At 43.5% G+C, this 19545-nt stretch overlaps 1 protein-coding gene across 1 annotated transcript in view; it reads right to left on the reverse strand.

Moving 5' to 3' along the window:
• LOC308520003 (mitogen-activated protein kinase-binding protein 1) overlaps positions 1-19545 on the reverse strand; it is a gene marked incomplete at both ends in the record, with an annotated part of 51129 nt that overhangs the window by 15371 nt on the left and 16213 nt on the right. The window contains one exon of the mRNA XM_081092424.1: positions 2801-2892. Within this exon, the coding sequence (XP_080948550.1) occupies positions 2801-2892 (92 nt within the window). The remainder of the gene's footprint in view (positions 1-2800; positions 2893-19545) is intronic.

Raw genomic sequence — 19545 nt, forward strand, 5'->3', positions numbered from 1 at the left:
ATAGCAAATGTCAGAGGGTCACTCAGGAGAGACACTGATCCAGAACCCAGGGGCAGAAGTCTCCCTGGCATAGACTGAGATGACCATAAAATGGGCATTTCTCATTCAAATGGTAAGTAGGCAGTTTTAAAAAATGAGCAGAAAATGTGGTCTTCCCCCATTTTAAAAGAGCTGCACCGGCCAGTGTCGCTCAGCTGTTTGGAGCGTAGTCCTGTACACCAAAAGGTTGCAGGCTCCATCCCCAGTCAGGGCACATATGGGAGGCAACCGATTGATGTTTCTCTCTCACATTGATCCATTGATCTCTCTCTCTCTCTCTCTCTCATTAATAAGCATGTCCTCGAGTGAGGATTTAAAAAAAAGTAAGAGCTCTACAGTCAAGACTACTTGAGTTGGAATCCCAATACAGACACTAGCTGTGTGGCCTTGGCGAACTGCTTAAGCTCTTTGAAGCTTAGTTTCTAAAATATAGGACGATAATAGTACCAACCTCACAGGGCTGCTCTGAGCAATAAATAAAATAACTCCTGTAGAACGCTTAACAAAGTGCCTGGCACAGAATAAGTTCTTGATAAGGTAGCTTTTTTGTTGGAATAATAAAACTATGAAAATCGTATCTGGTACATAAAAATCATATCTGGTACAAAACCTACACTGTGCAACTCACACTATGTAACTCACACTGGAGAACTTGGCATTCCCAATCTGAGGGTGGGGCAAGAGAGGTCTCGAGAGCAGTGGACTTCCCATTTTCTGTTCCTGTGCCCAGGAGCAAAGAAAAGAGGCTGACAGAACCAGAAGCAGGAGTGGCCCCAAGCCTCCAAAAGAAACACTTTTGCAAAAGCCTAAAGAAATGATGGCTGAGGGCTTCTCGCCTGTGGCAGCAGAGGAGTGAAAAGGCAGCAAGGGAAAGAACAGCCCAGAACCCTACTTTTCTTCCATGGCACTGTAGACAAAAAGGGGCCACAGGCTAACATGACTAACTCAGAGGATGCTTGCGTGGCAGCCTTGCAAACTCACAGACCTAAAGAAACCACAAAGGATTATTTGAAATTAAAACCTTTTATTAAAAAGCAAGTTATGGTGGGCAGTCATGTCCTAGGCCAGTATCTTCCCTGATTAAGATCAAGTTTTGATCTTTACTGAGACTACTGTCTTTTTGCATCTAAGATGACATACCTATGGAATGTCAGGGTAACTTGTAACTTCCCTTTTTCCAGACCCCTCAGGACACAACAAATGGTGCCAGGGCCCAGGCCACAGATTCCCTCAATGTTATTGTTTTCATGTTAATTGTTGAAAGTTAACTATCCTGTACCCACCTACGTAAAAGAAGCATGTGTCTATCATTTTTCTTTTTTTTCCTTTTTTATTTTTTAAAATATATTTTATTGATTTTTTACAGAGAGGAAGGGAGAGAAATAGAGAGTTAGAAACACGGATGGGAGAGAAACATCGATCAGCCGCCTCCTGCACATCTCCCACTGGGGATACGCCCGCAACCCAGGTACATGCCCTTGACCAGAATCGAACCTGGGACCCCTCAGTCCGCAGGCCGACGCTCTATCCACTGAGCCAAACCGGTTTCGGCTATCATTTTTCTTTTTATCCAACCCCAGATGTTTCCCAGCTTTGCTTTCTCTGCCTCCTAATCTATCACCAACGGATTTCATGTAACCCACTTACATCTCCTCCTTTGATTATAATGTCTAAAAATAGGTGAAAAACTATCATTCTCTGGAGCATTATCTCAATACGTTGAGATTCTGCTTCCTGGCAATTGTGAACAGTTTGGCTCAAATAAACTCACAAAAATTCTTTACAGGCTTGAATGTTTCTTACTTTAACAGCACTGACATCTCTCAAAGTGACTAGAGTAGACAAATGTTCAGAGCAGCATTTTTCATAATAGCCAAAAAGTGGAAACAATGGTTAAATGCTCATCAACTGATGAGATAGAATGTGGTACTTTATCTTTAATGGAAGGTTATTTGGCCATAGAAAGGAATGAAGTTCTGATGCCTGTTACAAAATGTATGAACCATGAAAAAAGTCACATAAGGCCAAGTACGGTATGATTCCATTTATATGAAATATCCAGAAAAGGCAAATCTATATAGATAGAACATAGATTAGTTGTTGCTGAAGGCTGGAGATCTTAGGGGGAAATGGAGAGTGACTGCTAAAGAGTATGGGGTTTCTTTTTAGGGTGATGAGTGTGTTCTAGAATTGACTGTGATGATAGCTCCATAACTCTGAGGTTATACTAAAAGCCAATGAATTGTGTATTTTAATTTTTAAAAATATGCTTTTATTGATTTTTGTTTAGAGAGTGAGAGAGAAAGAGATAGAAACATTGATTGGCTGCTTCCTGTACGCCTCCTACTGGAGATTGAGTCTGCAACCAGGAATAGAATCAGCGACCTCTTAGTGAATGGGACGATGCTCAACCATTTGAGCCACACCAGCCAGGCTGAGTTGTGCATTTAAAATAGGTGAATTGTGTGGTATATATATATTATGTCTCGATAAAGCTGTTTTTAAAATGACTACAAGGTAGATATTAAAGATGGTATTTGGAGCTGTATATAATACAAAATTTCAATCTATATGTGTGGGTGGGAATGGATAGCCAAAAGGTAGAGCCTTTACCTGGCACTATAACTCCTTTACAAAAATGGCACCAGAACATTCACCTGGATGTATCTCCCAGAAGACACCAGAAAATCCCTGTCCATCCCAACTAGTTTAGCATGGCTATGAACTCCCCATGCAATAAGCCCTCTTCCAAGGTACTTACCCAGCTGGGTAGGCAACTAAACCAGACCGGGGGTCACAGGCAAGTCCTCTGCCTCCGGACACTGTTATTCCAAGCACCTTTTCCAAGGTCACCTGTTAGAGCAAGACAGAGAAGTGACGTATTATGGACAGAGTGGGGTTGGAAAGGAAGTATTAAAGGTACTCGGGACCATCCTGTAGTACTACTTTCCTAATGCCCCTGTCTTCAGGAGAATGGGCTACTGACTCTTTCAGGCTCCCAGGCCACCTGATAACATGGGAAAAAGCCAGTGTGCACCACTGCCTTTTAACAGGGCTCAAACTGCTGATACCACGGGAATGAAAATGAAGGGGTTAAGCTCTGCTCATGCAGCAGCGGAAAAAGCATTCCCCCAATCCATAAAGGCTCTGTTTACAAGATAAAGCCTTAGGTCCCCAGACTGGCTCTTGGGTGGATGATACTCAGGAGAGATCACTGATCTTCATGACTTGGCAGGCATGAAAGAAAGGCCACTCTGATCTACCAAGGGCCAGAAAAATGTTAGGTATCAATTAGGGGACTAATAATATCCCTGATCTTTGCATTCCATCACGTTCTCCCCTTCATCAGACACCCAAATGTCTGCCAGTTCGTACAGACTATGAGCCCAGGAGGCAGAAACATGGCTTAATGCTGTGTTTGCAAAGCACAGATGCTGGGAGTACTCTAATTATTATCATTAAGCCACAACTCCCACGGAGATGAAAGGGAAACATGTGTCAAGTGCTCACACAAGATATGCACCATCACTCTCATCACTACTATTGTCACCCCACATGTCTGCAGCCCCCAAAGCGCACACTGAACTAACCTCAAACAGTTTACTGATCTTTCTGCCAGATGATGCCATGTGAAATTCAGATCGCCCTGTAAGCCTCTTCTTGCTTGTCACTGAATGTCTTGCTTGTCACTCTAGTCCAGTCTCCTCTAGTGTTGTCTAGACTCCCTGCACTGGCGTTGGCTCAGAGGAATGGGTTTCTGATTTGAGTGGTTAAGTAAACAAGCTAGAATGAACCCTGCTAAGAGAGTCTCTGAGGCCCTTGGAGGGCAATCTGAACCAGAACCACTTGATGGGTGTTCATATCTGTAGCAGAGTGATCTACTCCTAGTCCAGGCCAGTTTCTAGAGAGGGGAAGCCCAGAACCAATTAGGGTAGTTTTAGGGTCACTCCTCTCTTACGGTCTCAACTGGAGAAGTCAAACTACTCCTAGAGGGCCTGTTTAAATTCTTATCTCAAAAGACTATTTTAGTTTAAATTAGGTTGGAAAGAAATGCCCTGTGACTGCCAAAAACCACATCTTGGGACATAATAGTTAAAACTTATTTCCCAGAAGGGTCCCCAAGAGTCTTCTGTGCTTCTTGGAGATGTGGATGGATTCTCAGTCTCCTCATGGAGAGGCAGTCTAGTTCTAGGGCACCAGCACACACTTGCCAATTGTCCTTGGGCCAGTCTGAGGCATCAAACCTTGTATACTAACTTTAGCCTACTCAACACATTTTTAAAATTTGTTAATTGTTTATCAAGAAAAACTATTCCTGCCTGGCTGGTATAGCTCAGTGGTTGAGCATCGACCTATGAACCAGGAGGTCATGGTTCGATTCCTAGTCAGGGCACATGTCCAGATTGCAGGCTCAATCCTCAGTAAGGAGCATGCAGGAGGCAGCCAACTGATAATTTTTCTCTTGCCATTGATCTTTCTATCTCCCTCTACCTTCCTCTCTGAAATCAATTTAAAAAAATCATATATATACATATATATATATGTATATATATATAATTATATCAGGTATAATTATATATGAAAAACTATTCCATGCCCAATATTCATGTTTCATAGTTCAGAACACAGTTCAGTGACAAACTTCCATGGAATTCAACCCAAAGAAATTCTTTACATTTGAAAATCACTTTGCACTCTGCAAGATACTAGTTTGTTCATCTCCTCAAAATCTTTCATGGAATCATAATTTCTGTAGAAATCTACAAATGTCTTCTTTCTTGGTTCAGCCACAGCAAACATATACATTGGTCACTCTGACAACAATATGAAATCACTGACACTTGGCCAGAAGGCCACATATCTGAGGTTTTGTCAAAGCACTGGCAGGCATGATAGGTATATTCTCCTTAATACCAACGTCCTTCCTGATATAGAAATGGACCTTCAATACAGTCTTTTTTTTTTAAGGGCAACACATTCTTGATGGTGTTGTACCTTAATGTATGCCTTCTTCCATACTTACCCAGCCACCTTTCTGAAAGGGCTGAGCACAGGGCACTGGCAGCACAGGGCACAAAATAACCCGGGGAAATGGGGGGGACACTCAGTTCAGGGCACCACCCCCTACCCTGACACTGTGCCTCTGGCTATCCTAGAGGGAGGTGTGCCCAGGAACATTCTTGCTGTACCAACTGCCTACTGCAGAAAAGAGAGACAGAAGCCTGAGGCCACATTGCCCACATAGATGGGAATGGTCATAAAATCAAGTGCAGTTGAGCTAAAAGGCTGCTCAATCTTAATTTCTTCAAGCTAATCTGATTTCAGACAAATCTTCTGGATTCAAATTTGCATCAATCCCTCCCTTTGCTTCAGCTTGGTCCCAAAGAACCACACGAGTCTGTTGATTCTCAGCTTCCCTTCCCTAAGACAGGAATTTGGGTAGGTGTTTTGTGGGTAGATGATCCAATTCCATAGAGAATTGATTCTGAAACTAGCTTGGATCTTTCACTAGCAGTTTAAAGCAGGAAGGAGACGTGAGTTACACAGAGCCTAAAGACCAGTATTTATCAAAGATTTTGACCATGACCCACAATAAGAAACACATCCTACCTCATGACCCAGTATATACGACACATGTATGTGTGTGTATGTGCTAAAACTGAAATAAAAGTTTCACAAAGCAATACTTACTCTTATTGCATGCAGAACTGTATGTAATAAGTAATATAACACTCTATTTTCTATGTATTCTATTTCATTAAAAAATAATTCTGGCCCTAGTCAGTTTGGCTCAGTGGACAGAACGTCAGCCTGTGGACCAAAGGGTCCCAGCTCGATTCCAGTCAAGGGCATGTACCTTGGTTGCAGGCTCCTCCCCGGCCTGGGCCCTGGTCAGGGCTCGTGCAAGGGGCAACCAATCGGTGTGTTTCTCTCACATCACTATTCTCTCTGCCTTTCCCTCTCTCTTGCACTCTCCCTAAAAATCAATGAAAAAATATCCTTTGGTGGAATTAACAACAACAAAAAATAATAATAAATTAAATAGTAATCATTCTGGTCGTGGCCCACTTTACTGATTTCATGGCCTACAAAATGGCTGGAAGCTGCAGTGTGAGAAACCCTCCTGCAGACCATCTTTTCAGCAGGGCCTGGGTTTCAGACTCTGACCCCTGGCACCTTTGTGTTCCCCAGTCACTTTCCTCCTAGCATTCCCAGCGGCGTACAAACATCTGGGCCAGGAAACCCCACGGCAGGAGTTTGCCTAGGCTCAAAACTTGGCTATTTTCAAAGGATTTGTTGGTTTTGGCTTTTTCGGCTTTCTGAGCAACTAGCTATCCAAGGGGGGGTGGGGGGGGGCAATTTCCTTTGGCTCAGTGGAGGAGGAAGAGGAGGGGAAAAACATTCAGGGGCATCAGCTGCTTTTTATTTTATGTTCTAACTCAAACCAGCTTCCTGTTTGCAGGGAGGTTTTGGGCTGAGCTCCACTTTCAAAGGATCTGAGAGTTCAGAGCTCCTGAAAGCTCCAACATCTAGGCTTATTTTGCAAGGCTCCAGGCTCCATCACGATGGACTTTATAAACTGACTCTCTCCCTCTCATAACCTTCTCCATACCCTCTTTTTCTAAAAACATAGTACGATTTCCATCTACCCTAGAAAATGGAGACAAACCTGGACCCTCCCTGCAAACCCACCACAGGCTAAAGCAGCGGTTCTCAACCTGTGGGTTGCGACTCCTTTGGGGGTCGAACGACCCTTTCACAGGGGTCACCTAAGACCATCGGAAAACACATATATAATTACATATTGTTTTGTGATTAATCACTGTGCTTTAATTATGTTCAATTTGTAACAATGAAAATACATCCTGCATATCAGATATTTACATTACGATTCATAACAGTAGCAAAATTAAAGTTATGAAGTAGCAAAAAAAATAATTTTATGGTTGGGGGTCACCACAACATGAGGAACTGTATTAAAGGGTCGCGGCATTAGGGAGGTTGAGAACCACTGGGCTAAAGGCACAAGCTCCGGCAGTGGTATGCTGGAGCTGGCTTGCACTGGCTCGTGAGCGCTGATCATGCGTCTTTTCCCACCTCCACTTTCAGTGACAACACATTGGTAGCTTGAAATCACCACGGTGGGAGTACTTACACCATAGAAATCAGCGAACATTACATATCAGGGTCCTTTTTCCCCCTCAGAGAGCCTGTAAACATTTACCGACACACCACTGAGTTCAAGTAACTATTATCTCTCACTTGGTCTGTGGTTGTAATTCCCATGTGTTCTCTCTGCTTCATGCCTTCCCCCTACAGTCTTTTTCCACATGGCAAGCCACAATGATATTTTTAAAATATACATGAGGACATGTCATTACTCTGCTCAAAACCTTCGAATGGCTTTCCATCTTTAAGTTCAAATCCAAATACTTGATCTGGTTTACAAGGTCCTAAATCATCTCGCCTCTGGCTATCTCTCCGACCTCATTTCCTACACTCTCCCTCTCACTGACTCCATCCACCCCAATCACCCTGGCTGCCTTAAGCACCTCAAGTGGAATCTAGCCTCAGGTCCTTTGCATATGCTATTCCTTGGATGCTCTAATCTCAGCTATTCACAGAGCTAGTTCACTGGGGGCTTTGCTCAAAGGTCTCCTCAGAGAAGGCTTTCCAGACTAGCTTTTCTGCTATCACTCTAAGCCCAACTTATCCTGCTTTATTTTATTTATTATTTTATTATGTTTTATATTTTATTTTACTCATCTGATATAAATATTTTCATTGATTTCAGAGAGGAAGGAAGAGGTATAGACAGATAGAAACATCAATGATGAGAGAGAGTCATTGATTGACTGCCTCCTGCATGCCCCACACTAGGGATTCAGCCCGCAACTCAGGCATATGCCCTGACCCAGAATCGAACTGTGACCTCTTCATAGGTTGACGCTCAACCACTGAGCCACGCCAGCTGGGCTGAGGATATATATATATTTTTTTTAGAGAGAGGTTAAGAGAGGGAGGGGGTGGGGGAGAGAGAAAGAAACATTGATTGGTTGCCTCCCACACATGTCCCAACCAGAGCTGGATATCATGTCTGCAACCATGGTACATGCCTTGACCAGACATCAAACCCACAATCTTGCATCTGCGGGCCAGCACTCTAACCACTGAGCAAACAGCCAGGGCTATCCTGCTTTATTTTTCTTCATAGCACTTAGTCAGGCAGTGACCTGACACTGATTATGTCTCTGTCAACATACTTATTGTCTGTCTTCTCTATCAGAATATGAGCTCCTTGAAGGCAAAGAGCTATCCCTCACTGGTATATCCCTAGCACATAATTTATATAGTGCAAGGCACACAATGGGTACTTGATAAATATTTGATGAGTAAATGAAAACATGGCAGAGCCTTCAGAAACAGTGAAATACCAGACATGAGAAGTCCAGGAAAACTGTGGTATTTCAGGCCAGTAAAGTTGCTCTCCAAAAAGAATCTAAAACTGGTTGTGACACAAAAACCATGTCTAGATGGGACAAGCACATGAGGATCTTAAGAAATATTTTGTTTCTTGCCCTGGCCTGTGTTGCTCAGTAGTTAGAGCATTGGGCCACACACTGACGGGTCAGAGTTCAATTACCAGTCAAGGGCCCATACCTGGGTTGTAGGTTCAATTCCTCGCCCTACTTGGGGCATGTGCAGGAGGCAACCAATACACATGTTGACACAATGATGTTTCTCTCTCTCTCTCTCCCCGCCCCCTCCCTTCTACTCTCTCTAAAAATCAATGAAAAAACATCCTCCCGTGAGAATTAACAAAACAAAAAAAAGAAATTAACCTATGGAAGAACCATCATTCAAAACTAACTGCCTGAAATCTATCTGAATGGAAGTCCTATAACTAAGGATATAAAAAAGTCACATTGAGACTGGTAAAGGTGTGGAGATGCAGAATGGCTGGTCCCACACCCACGTGTGGTGGATAAATATTGGGAAGTGTATCTCAGCTGCAGAGGTCCCCTCTGAGGTGTGAGGGGTCCGAGCCCTACACCAGGCCTCCCAGCAGTCCTAGACCCACACCAGGCCTCCCAACCCAGGGTTTGATGTCGAGAAGAAAAGTCCCCATAACTTCTGGCTCTAAAATCCAGCAGGGGATTGAGGCTGAGTGAGGCAGAGGCAGCTCCAGGCAGCCCCTCTTAAAGGCTCCTCTTAAAGGCCCATGAACAGACTTAGACTCACTTTCTCTTGAGTTCCAGAACTGGGGAAGCAGCTCGAAAGGCACCAGAGATATACGGGGAGGAACTGAAGTGTTTGGGATCAGGGCAAGAGCTGGAGGGGCAGCTTTCTCCCAGACAGCAGAGGCTATTGTCCCTTTTCTGAGCCCTACCCCACAGAGCCAGCAGGCAGGCACCATATGTGAGTCTCCATCATCCTGGCTCACACTATTTGCCCAATCCTGATGATTCCCTGGGAACCAGCCCCATCAACTTATGGGCCTAACCAAACTGTTTCCAGTGGCTTTTCCATACAAATGGCTATCTTGGTTCATCATGCTTCAGACTTTCCTAAAATCTCCCAAACAAGCAGCATCTGGCCTCAGCTGGCTCCATGCCTCTCACTAAGTGGCCCCAGGCCTGGCACTAGCAGCAGCCAGCCTTGGTTCACAGCTTGGCCTTTCCTGGGCAACTCCAAGCCCAGCACAAATAGCAGCCATCTGCAGATCACTCTGTAGCTCATGCTGGGTGACCCCAGGCAGAGCACAGGCAGCAGCTGACTTTGTCCACCTCCCAGGAGGCCCCAAAGTCAGCCCACCCAGTGGACAGCTTCAGACCACATCAAAGCACCACCCAACCACAAGCAACACACTCAACGGGCGAACTCAGCAGGCACCAGAAACTCAGGTCAAGAACTGGAGGGACAGCTTTCTGTCCTGAATTCAGTCCTGCTCTGTGCGATGGGACCCTACACAACTGATCCTCCACAGTTGTTGGTGGTCAATGGTTGTAGCCAGTCCTTGCAGCTGATCAGCCTGAGAGTAAATCCCTCCCATTGGCATGCCAAAAGCAGTCAAGGCTCAACTACAAGAGGAAGGTGTACACAGCCCATACAGAGGTACATCTCCAGTACCCAGCTTGGGTGACTGGGGAGACTGTGCCACTGGATCCTACAAAGCACCTACTACATAAGACCATGCTGCCAAGCCCAGGAGATGTAGCACCTCTACCTAATACATAGAAACAAACAGAGGAGGCTGCCAAAATGAAGAGATAAGGAAACATGCCCTAAATGAAAGAACAGAACAAAACTCTAGAAAAAGAACTGAACAAAATGGAGACAGGTGATCTACTAGATGTAGAGTTCAAAACACTGGTTATAAGTATGCTTAATGAATTTAGTGAGAACCTCAACAGCATAAGAAAGAACCAGTCAGAAATGAAGAATACACAAACTGAAATGAAGAATAATTACTAGGAAATCAACAGTAGAGTAGATGAAGCTAAGAATTAAAACAGCAATTTGGAATATAAGGAAGCAAAGATCACCCAATCAGAATAGCAAAAAGAAAAAAGAATCCAAAGAAATGAGGAGAGTGTTAGGAACCTCTGGGACAACTTCAAGCACACCAACATTCACATCATAGGGTTGCCAGAAGGAGAAGAGAGAGACCAAGAAATTGAAAACCTATTTGAAAAAATGACAGAAAACTATCCTATCTTGATGAAGGAAATAGACATACAAGTCCAAGAAGTGCAGAGAGTCTCAAACAAGATGAACCCAAAGAGGCCCACACCAAGAGACATCATAAATAAAATGCAAAAGGTTAAAGACAGAATCTTAAACGCAGCAAGAGAAAAGCAGTTAGTTACCCATAAGACTGTCAGCTGATTTCTCAACAGAAACTTTACAGGTCAGAAGGGATTGGCAAGAAATATTCAAAGTGATGAAAGACAAGGTTACTCTATCCAGCAAAGCTATCGTTTAGAATCAAAGGACAGAGAAAGAGCTTCCCAGATAAGAAAAAGCTAAAGGAATGCATCACTACCAAACCAGTATTATATGAAATGTTAAAGGGTCTTCTTGAAGAAGGAGGAGGAGGAGAAGGAAAAGAAGGAGGAGGAGCAGCAGCAGCCTGGTTGGCATGGCTCAGTGGTTGAGCTTTGACCTATGAACCAGGAGGTCACGGTTCGATTCCTGGTTGGGCCACATGCCCAGGTTGCAAGCTCAATCCCCAGTGTGGGGCATGCAGGAGGCAATCAACGACTCTCCCATCACTGATATTTCTATCTCTCTCCCCCTCTCCCTTCCTCTCTGAAATCAATAAAAATATATTTTTAAAAAGAAGGAGGAGGAGGAGTAAAGAAAAAAGCAAATATATGAACAATAAAATACATATCTATCAACAATTAAATCTAAAAAACAAAATAAATGAAAGAGCCAAGTAGAAACAGACTCATAGATACAAAGAACATTTTGATGGTTACCAAACAGGAGGGGAATTGGAAGGATGGGTGAAAAAGGTAAAGGAACTAAGAAGTAGAAATTGGTAGTCAAGGGGATGTGAAATACAGCATAGGGAATATAGTCAATAATATTGTAATAACTATATATGCTGTGAAATGGGTATGAGATATACTGGGATGATCATTTAGTAAGTTATATAATGTCTAATCACTGGGGTATACACCTGAAACTAATATAATATTGTACATCAACTGTAATTGAAAAATAAAAAATGATTAAAAATAAATCCAATAAAATTCTATTGTCACTAAAAAAAGGGGAAAGAAAATAGCTGAATTAAAAATCTGGATGAGACCCAAGTTCTGACAGAAACTTCAGCTCCAAATCCTCATTGCTCACTTGCCAAATGAAACATAGCCCAAAGATACACCAGAGCCCAGGTAACTGATTATGGCCAGTGACTTGGGACACAATTGCTATAGGCAGCTAGCACTCTAATATATCTAAACGTCTAGAAACATCGCTTCATGTATAAGTGAAAACTCAGAGCTAAGAAGAGAGCATTCACTTTGTATTCTATAGTGATCTCCTCCACATCCGAAACACAGCCTAAAAGCAGGAAGAATAATCAAGTTGTGACCCAGCCTCTGCTTTGGCAGGTGGAGACTGCTGAAATAGAGGAAAGCTTATACCAGCCTGAAAGAAGGTGTCATCTTTCCCTGGAAGCAAGGCTGCAGGAGTACAGAATTACTACAGGTGTACTGTGAAGGAGGGCTTGAATACCCACCACTCCCAGCATGCACTAGGCAGGGCAGTATTTTATCCTCTTGAGAGGAAAAAGGAAAACAAAATCGTTCCTCACTATAATGAGATAAAGGGATAACTTCATAATAGCCTATTCCCAAGAGAGAGAAAAAAAAATAAAGCCAACTGTTTAAATGCTCTTCTGGCTCTCATTAAAGGAGATGGAAAAAACAGGTGGCTTAGAGGCGACAGACAGATAGGACTACTCATTCACACGAGGGAACAGTATTTTCCAACACGCAGATTACAACCTATTAATGGGACTTGAAATTGATTTAGTGAGTACTGAATAAAAATAAATCTCATGGCATGTTGTAAGGGTAAGTATTGAAACTTTCGGTTTGGGGGGAAGTGGTGTGTGTATACATATGTGTGTATTTGTGTTTGCGTGTGTATTGGGTCACAATGTATAATAAATTTTTCTTTTCTTTTTTTGCCAATCCTCACTCGAGGATATTTTTTCCATTGATCTTTATTTTTAGAGAGAGTGAAAGAGAGAGGGAGAGAGAGAGAAACATCGATGTGTCAACACATGGATTGGTTGTCTCCCATACACGCTCCCCACTGGGGCTGAGGATCGAACCTGCAACCCAGGTTTCTGCAAGTCTTTGACTGGAAATCAAACCTGTGATCCTTTGGTGCCTGGGCCAACGCTCTAACCACCGAGAAATACCAGCTAAGGCTATAATGTATTTCTTAATGTGGGTTGTTCTACAAAGTTTGAAAATTACTGGAGGGCTATGGGGGATCCTAAGGTAAAGAATACACATACTCTACCCTCAAGGAAGATGAATGATATACGACAAAGCAATCCAGTATGTGACAAGGATCATGAGAAAGATATAGAGTGCTCAAAGAAGAGGAAGAGAGATGACTTCTTAACAGGATCAGGAATGGGAAACAATGAAGCTTTCTTGGAAGGTGAGATGGTATTTGGCCTTGACCTTGCAATGAGGATATGATTTTGACAGGTGGACATACGAACAGAAGGAATTCTCAGTAGAAGAAGCTGCATGACCAAAAGTTTGGCAGAAGGAAATAAAAAGAGCAAGTGAGCAACGGTGAAAGAAAAGATTGTGTAGGAGAATAAGTCAGGAGAGATAGACTGCAACCAGACCAGGTAGGCCTTGAATGCCAAACTAAGTGGGCCATCTGTAGGTCTGGGAAGCCATTGAAGGGTTTCAAGCCAGGGACACAAAGTTATATTTTAGTGATGATGTATATAAAACATACATAGGCCCTGACTGGTTTGGCTCAGTGGATAGAGCATCAGCCTGCGGACTGAAAGGTCCCCGGTTCGATTCTAGTCAAGGGCATGTACCTTGGTTGCAGGCACATCCCCAGTGCGGGGTGTGCAGGAGGCAGCTGATCGATGTTTCTCTCTCATCGATATTTCTAACTCTCTATCCCTCTCCTTTCCTCTCTGTAAAAAAATCAATAACATATATTTTTAAAAATAAATAAATAAATAAAACATACAACATAGGCAGGGAGCCCAATCAGGAGGCTGTTACAATAGTTTAGGTGAGAAGTAATGAGAAGCTGGATTAGCATGAAGATAGTGGGAATAGAATAGAAATTATGTGTTCAAAAGTGACAAAGCAAATAGAATTGGCAAGACTGGACTCTGAACAATTTTCAAGAAAAAGGAAGACTCAAATCTTGAACCTCAGAAATAGGAAATAAGGTGGTACCCTGATCAAAAAGAGGACTTGGGTCTGGACACCCAAGGAAGGATGGGAGCCAATGATGTCTGTTTTAGACATGTTGAATCTAAGGTGCCTCAGAGATATTTAGTAGAAACCACAGAATGTTCAACTTAGCAACATAAATAAGAATTAATGCTTGGGAGAGGTCATGACTAGAAATAAATATCTGAGGGTTATTCATATGGAGGTGAAAACCACCATTAAAAGTACAATGAGACAGGAGAAGATGGAGGGAGGGGAGAGAGAAGCTAAGGATAGAACTATGGGGAATATCTATTTTTAGAGTATGAAGAAGATGAAGCCAGGCAGTTAGAAAGGAAAGAGCAAAACCAGGAAGCCAGTGAAGGGAGAATTCCCAGAAGGGACGGGTGGCTCATGTAAGTACTAAAAAGAAGTAAAGGCCTGGCTGGTGTGGCTTAATGCTTGAGTGTCGACCTATGAACCTAACTTTTCCTGTTCTTTCTCTCTCTCTTCCTTTCTTTCTTTCTCTTCCTTTCTTTCTTTCTCTTTCTTTCTTTCTTTCTTTCTTTCTTTCTTTCTTTCTTTCTTTCTTTCTCTCTCTTTCTCTTCTCTCTCTCTCTCTCTCTCTCTCTCTCTCTCTCTCTCTCCCTCCCTCCCTCCCTCCCTCCCTCCCTCCCTCCCTCCTCCCCCTCACCCCTTCACCCCAGAACTAAGCAGTTCACAAGCCAGAGGAGAGGCACCAGCCAATGAAAGATCCAGTTTGTGAAGCCAAGACAATGATTCTGCTAGAGAAGGGCTTCTGGCTTGAGCCCAGGGCATAAGTGGTTCAGATTTGCCCTCCCTTTCTTAGTGTCAGGGGCCACTACAGGGAGTCTGCAATAGTAGGATTAAGAGGCCAGAGCCACAAAGCCAGGGTCATCTAAGATTTAGCTGACTTCAAATTGGTAAAGGAAACTCCAGCAACTTAAAGGAAGCCTATCTCTGTTTTTGTCGCCATGTTTTGTTGCCACCAGTTTTTTTCTTCCCCCTTCCATCTCCCTTTCTCCACTTCTCAATCCCACTCAAAACAAGTTATAAATACCTGAGTTATAAGTCATTCCAGCCAAACCATGGACTTGCTATTTCTATAAACAAGCATGCCACAGACCTGTCTGAGGCAGAGCACTCTCCATCTTCCCCTCCCTTCCTGCAGGTTAAGAATAATTATGCTGGTCTCTTGCCCAGACACTACACTCTAATCTCACAAAGCAGATTCTCCACCAGATTCTGAGAATTGCCACTTATGCAAAAGCCACAGAGGAAGCCCAAGGCCCACAGGCTTCGTGCAGAGATTTAGCCAGCGGGGCAGACACCCAGTGACTGGCTGGGGTGGGGAGTGGGGAAAGGGAGCATCATGCCCAAGCTCACTCACTCCTGCTCCTTCAGAGTCCAAAGTGCCATCTGGTCAGAGGCAGGAAGGGTCAGATGGCCGCTTCAAGACTGTAGATCAGACCTTGCCTCTCTACCCTGCTCCTGGTCTACCCATCTGGCTGATTTATAGTTCTACTGTCTATTCCATAAAGGCTCCTAGAAACAAATAACCCCCAATATGACAGAAAAACCACATGCCCTGAACTCTCTTGCTTAGAGTTCAGAATCGGTTGGAGTTGAGCCAGTTCTCTGGTGCTGAGATTAAAATAGCCTCAGCTTCTAAGGAAGGTAATCTGCCACTTCCCAGGAGGTGACCTTAGAGATCCTCTACTCCTAAGTCCCTGGAGACTAGAGAACAAAAGTTCCCAATCCTGGACTAGCAATAGAATTACTCAGGGGCTTAATAAATTTTTTTCAGATAGTAGTCTCATCCTATCCCCATCTCCTATCTGGAAAAATTCTCAATCAATAGACATGGACAGGGGTTCAAAAATCTGTATATTAGAGCTCTCCAGGTAGTTCTAATGATTAATTAGATGGGAAACTATTGAATTAATGCATTTTCCTTTTTTGCTTCCAAATTTCAACCACTCCTGAGACTAAGGAGAAATAATGTTCCTAGTATTCTTACAAGAATCTCCAGGTGCTCTCCTCTCTGAGCATGGCCACACCTTTCCCAGCCCCTCCTCTTACCCCCAGGGCATTACCCTTGCCTTTCCCTCTCCTAAACAGCAAGGGCCCTTCTTTTGCTTCTATAACTTGTTTCCTAAGCCTATGGCAGCCCAGCTGGCTCACTTGTACCCCTTTAACTTTCTAAATAAACTTTCTCTTGTAATTTGAAAAATAATAATAATATCCAGATCCATGGGTACAAAGAGTCTTGTGCAGAGAGGATCTACAGCTATAACAATGATCACTTATTGAATGTTATGTACTCTGTGCCAACAACTGTGCTAAGCACTTTACAAGATTATCTCATTTAATACTCTTGACAACTTTATAAAGGACAAGAATACTCTCCATTTTACAGATGAAGAAATCAGGTAAGTAGTGAGTGAAAAAAACAGAATTTAGACCCAGGTCTGTCTGGTTCCAGAAACCATGGTGACCAGAGGAGGGAGTTCAGGTTCTCCAAAACCACCAGAATGTTCAGTTTCTGAAAAAGCACATGAGGAAGTCACTGCACCTTTGGGGAACCAACAGGGACAGATCTGAGAACCAAGGTAGAAGGCAGAGGACACAGGATGAAGTAGAGGGCCAATAGGGTTCTCTCCTGTTAGCTTTAATGTGTTTTAAAAAACACACAAAAAACAGGCAGGCCTTACCAGTAGCTGAAATGGGTCTAAAAACTGGGTTCTGACCTCTCCTCACTGAGATGATTACAGAGAAAGAGGAATGGAGGGTCTTCCAATGCTAGAGTATCCCATGTGGTCAGAGCTTGCCCATGTCCAGACGGTACTTGACCTACAGTCAACATGGATAACTGACACCTGTTTCCAAGGCAACTGGCATTACAGTGTCAGAAGCAGGAGAATCTGATTTCATGTGCAGATGGAGAAAGAGGTTAGAAGGGCATCAGATTTCAGACCAGAGGGGAGGGAATAAGGGGACTATCACTAAAGGACTCAATTATAATACAATCATCAGCATGCGCTGAAGTCCAAAAAGCAGCTTGAACAACACCAATGCCTGGTACAGAGCAGGTACTTCTGCCCTCCCTTTCTCATCCAGCTACCAGAAAGGCAAGGATAGGAGATATCTCAAATTAAGCAACCAGAATAAGGTTAAAAAAAATTTTTTTCCCTCTACAGCAAGACCAGAACCAGAACAAAGCTTTATAAGTTAAAGGTCTGATCATTAAGAAGGGTCTAATTCCTCCCCATTCACCAGCTCTACATGCCTGAATTTTCTTAATCTTTGGTTTCCAAACTTTATAACTGGGGAAAACACTAACTGTTCCTTATCTGGATGAAATGTGCAGAGAGAATGTGTTAGTCAAAATGAGGAATGAGGACCTAGCAGCTTTGGCTCAGTGGATAGAGCATCGGCCTGTGGACTGAAGATCCCAGGTTCCATCCTGGTCAAGGGCAACATGCCCAGTTTGCAGGCTCTATCCCCAGTAGGGGGCATGCAGGAGGCAGACGATCAATGATTCTCTCTCATCATTGATGTTTTTATCTTTCTCTCCCTCTCCCTTCCTCCCTGAAAATCAGTAAAAATATTTTTTTAAATAACAAAAAGAAATGGGAGGACTCTTGGTACCCCTGCAATCATGCCAACTTATACCATAAGACTCTCCTGGGAAAAGAAAGATTTCTTCAACATGCTATTCTCTATAAAATGCTCACTTCCTTTCCATTCTTAATGCCAACACCCTAGATTAGGCCTTCAGCACCACATTCCTGGATATAGCAATGGCTCTCTAATCAATCTCCTTACTGTAGATGCTTCTTCCCATCCCAGAACCCATCAGAATAATCCTTCCATGATTACTAGCTTTGATCATGTGCCTTCCCAGCTCAAAAAATTTCAACGGCTCCTTACTGCCAACTAAATAAATTATAAATGTCTTAGCGTAGCATCCAAAGTTCTCTGTCAATGGGCCCTACCTTTCTTCTTATTCTATTTCCTACTACTCATCTATATGAATCATATGTGCTTGCTAATCTGGATTACTCATTATTCTGGAAAGGAGCTTTATAGAGCTTTAGTTTATATTATTCTCTACCTAGAATGCCCTTCCCTTCTACCACCCCATTCTGAAACCCTACCCTTCCTTCAAGGACCAGCTCAAATATCACATCCCTATGATTCTTCCTGTGGTCATTCTGGACAGAAGTGATTCCTGCCCACTGTGTTATTCTTACAGCAGCACTTCAATTGTATCATTCACATGGCATGTGCTACTTAGTACCTTGTACTGTCTTATCTCTCCTACTAGTTTATAATCTCCTGGAAGAGAGAAGCTATGTCTCATACAACTCTATGCTTATAGCACAGAACACAGTGTTTAATATATATTTGTTGAATCCATTCTTAATACATTAAAAATATTTGTGAATACTCCTTTCATCTTACTTATTAAGCTATTCAACCCCCTAGAGAATTCTCCATCTTCACAGCCAGCCCGAGAACTTGGAGCAAGAAGCAGGATTTTGATGCCTTTCCAGAAAGAATAGGAAAGGCCTGAATGGAATAATCCATGTGCCTTGAATGATTACAAACAAAACAGTTTATCCCTGACTTTGGTAAACACATGCATGGCATGGCTCTACACACATCTCAAATTATAATTAAAGAATAAGTCCACCCCTGGCCAGGTTTCTCAGTGGTTAGAGCATCAGCCTACAAACCAGAGTTGTGGGTTCGATTCCCAGTCAAGGACACGTACCTGGGATGCAGGTTCAATCCCCAGCTCTGGGAGGCAACCAATCGATGTGTCTCTCTCACATGGATGTTTCTCTCTCTCCCCCAACTCCCTGCCTTCCTTTCTCTCTCTTTAAAAATCAATGGAAAAGAAGGAGAGAAACTAAGATGGCGGCATAGATAAACACCGGGAAATTGCTGCTTCCCGCAACAATCGATAAATGCATCAAAAACACAAGGTGGACATCATCCAGAACTACAGGGGGGCTGGCTGAGTGTAAATTCTACAACTAGAAGGAAAGAAAAGCACACTGAGAGCCAGAGGAGCTGCGGAGGTGGAGTGCAGAGGTACGGGGCTCACGCGCGCGCGGAAAGGGTCTGGCACCTGAGGGCACGGCTGTCTTTTTGAATCCGGAGGGAGACACAAGCTCCCGAAGGCTCTGAAATCCGGTTCCGGGAAGTCTCTGGGGACCCAGGACTCATACGGGGAGAAACTGGACTGTCTGGCAGCGGGCGAGCTTGAGAGCGGCTTTCCCTCAGAGGTGCTTGCAACCATTGCCGGGACACTGGGACTCGCGACTCCTTAGGGCGGGGCTGAGGCTCCGCCATAGCTGCTCTCTCAGCCCTTTGATTCCTTGAGACCCCGCCCCGCCCAGGCTGCGGCAGAGGCTTTTGCATATGAATTCCCTGGCTATTTGCAACCTGTAATTACCTAACAAACTGCAGCTGGGCAAGACAGACCTAGAACTTCCAAGAGAAGGCCCAAGGCCCCACAGCGGCTTGCATTGCT

The sequence above is a fragment of the Myotis nattereri genome (genome assembly GCF_964212035.1).
Source record: "Myotis nattereri genome assembly, chromosome: 1".
Lineage (NCBI taxonomy): Eukaryota > Metazoa > Chordata > Mammalia > Chiroptera > Vespertilionidae > Myotis > Myotis nattereri.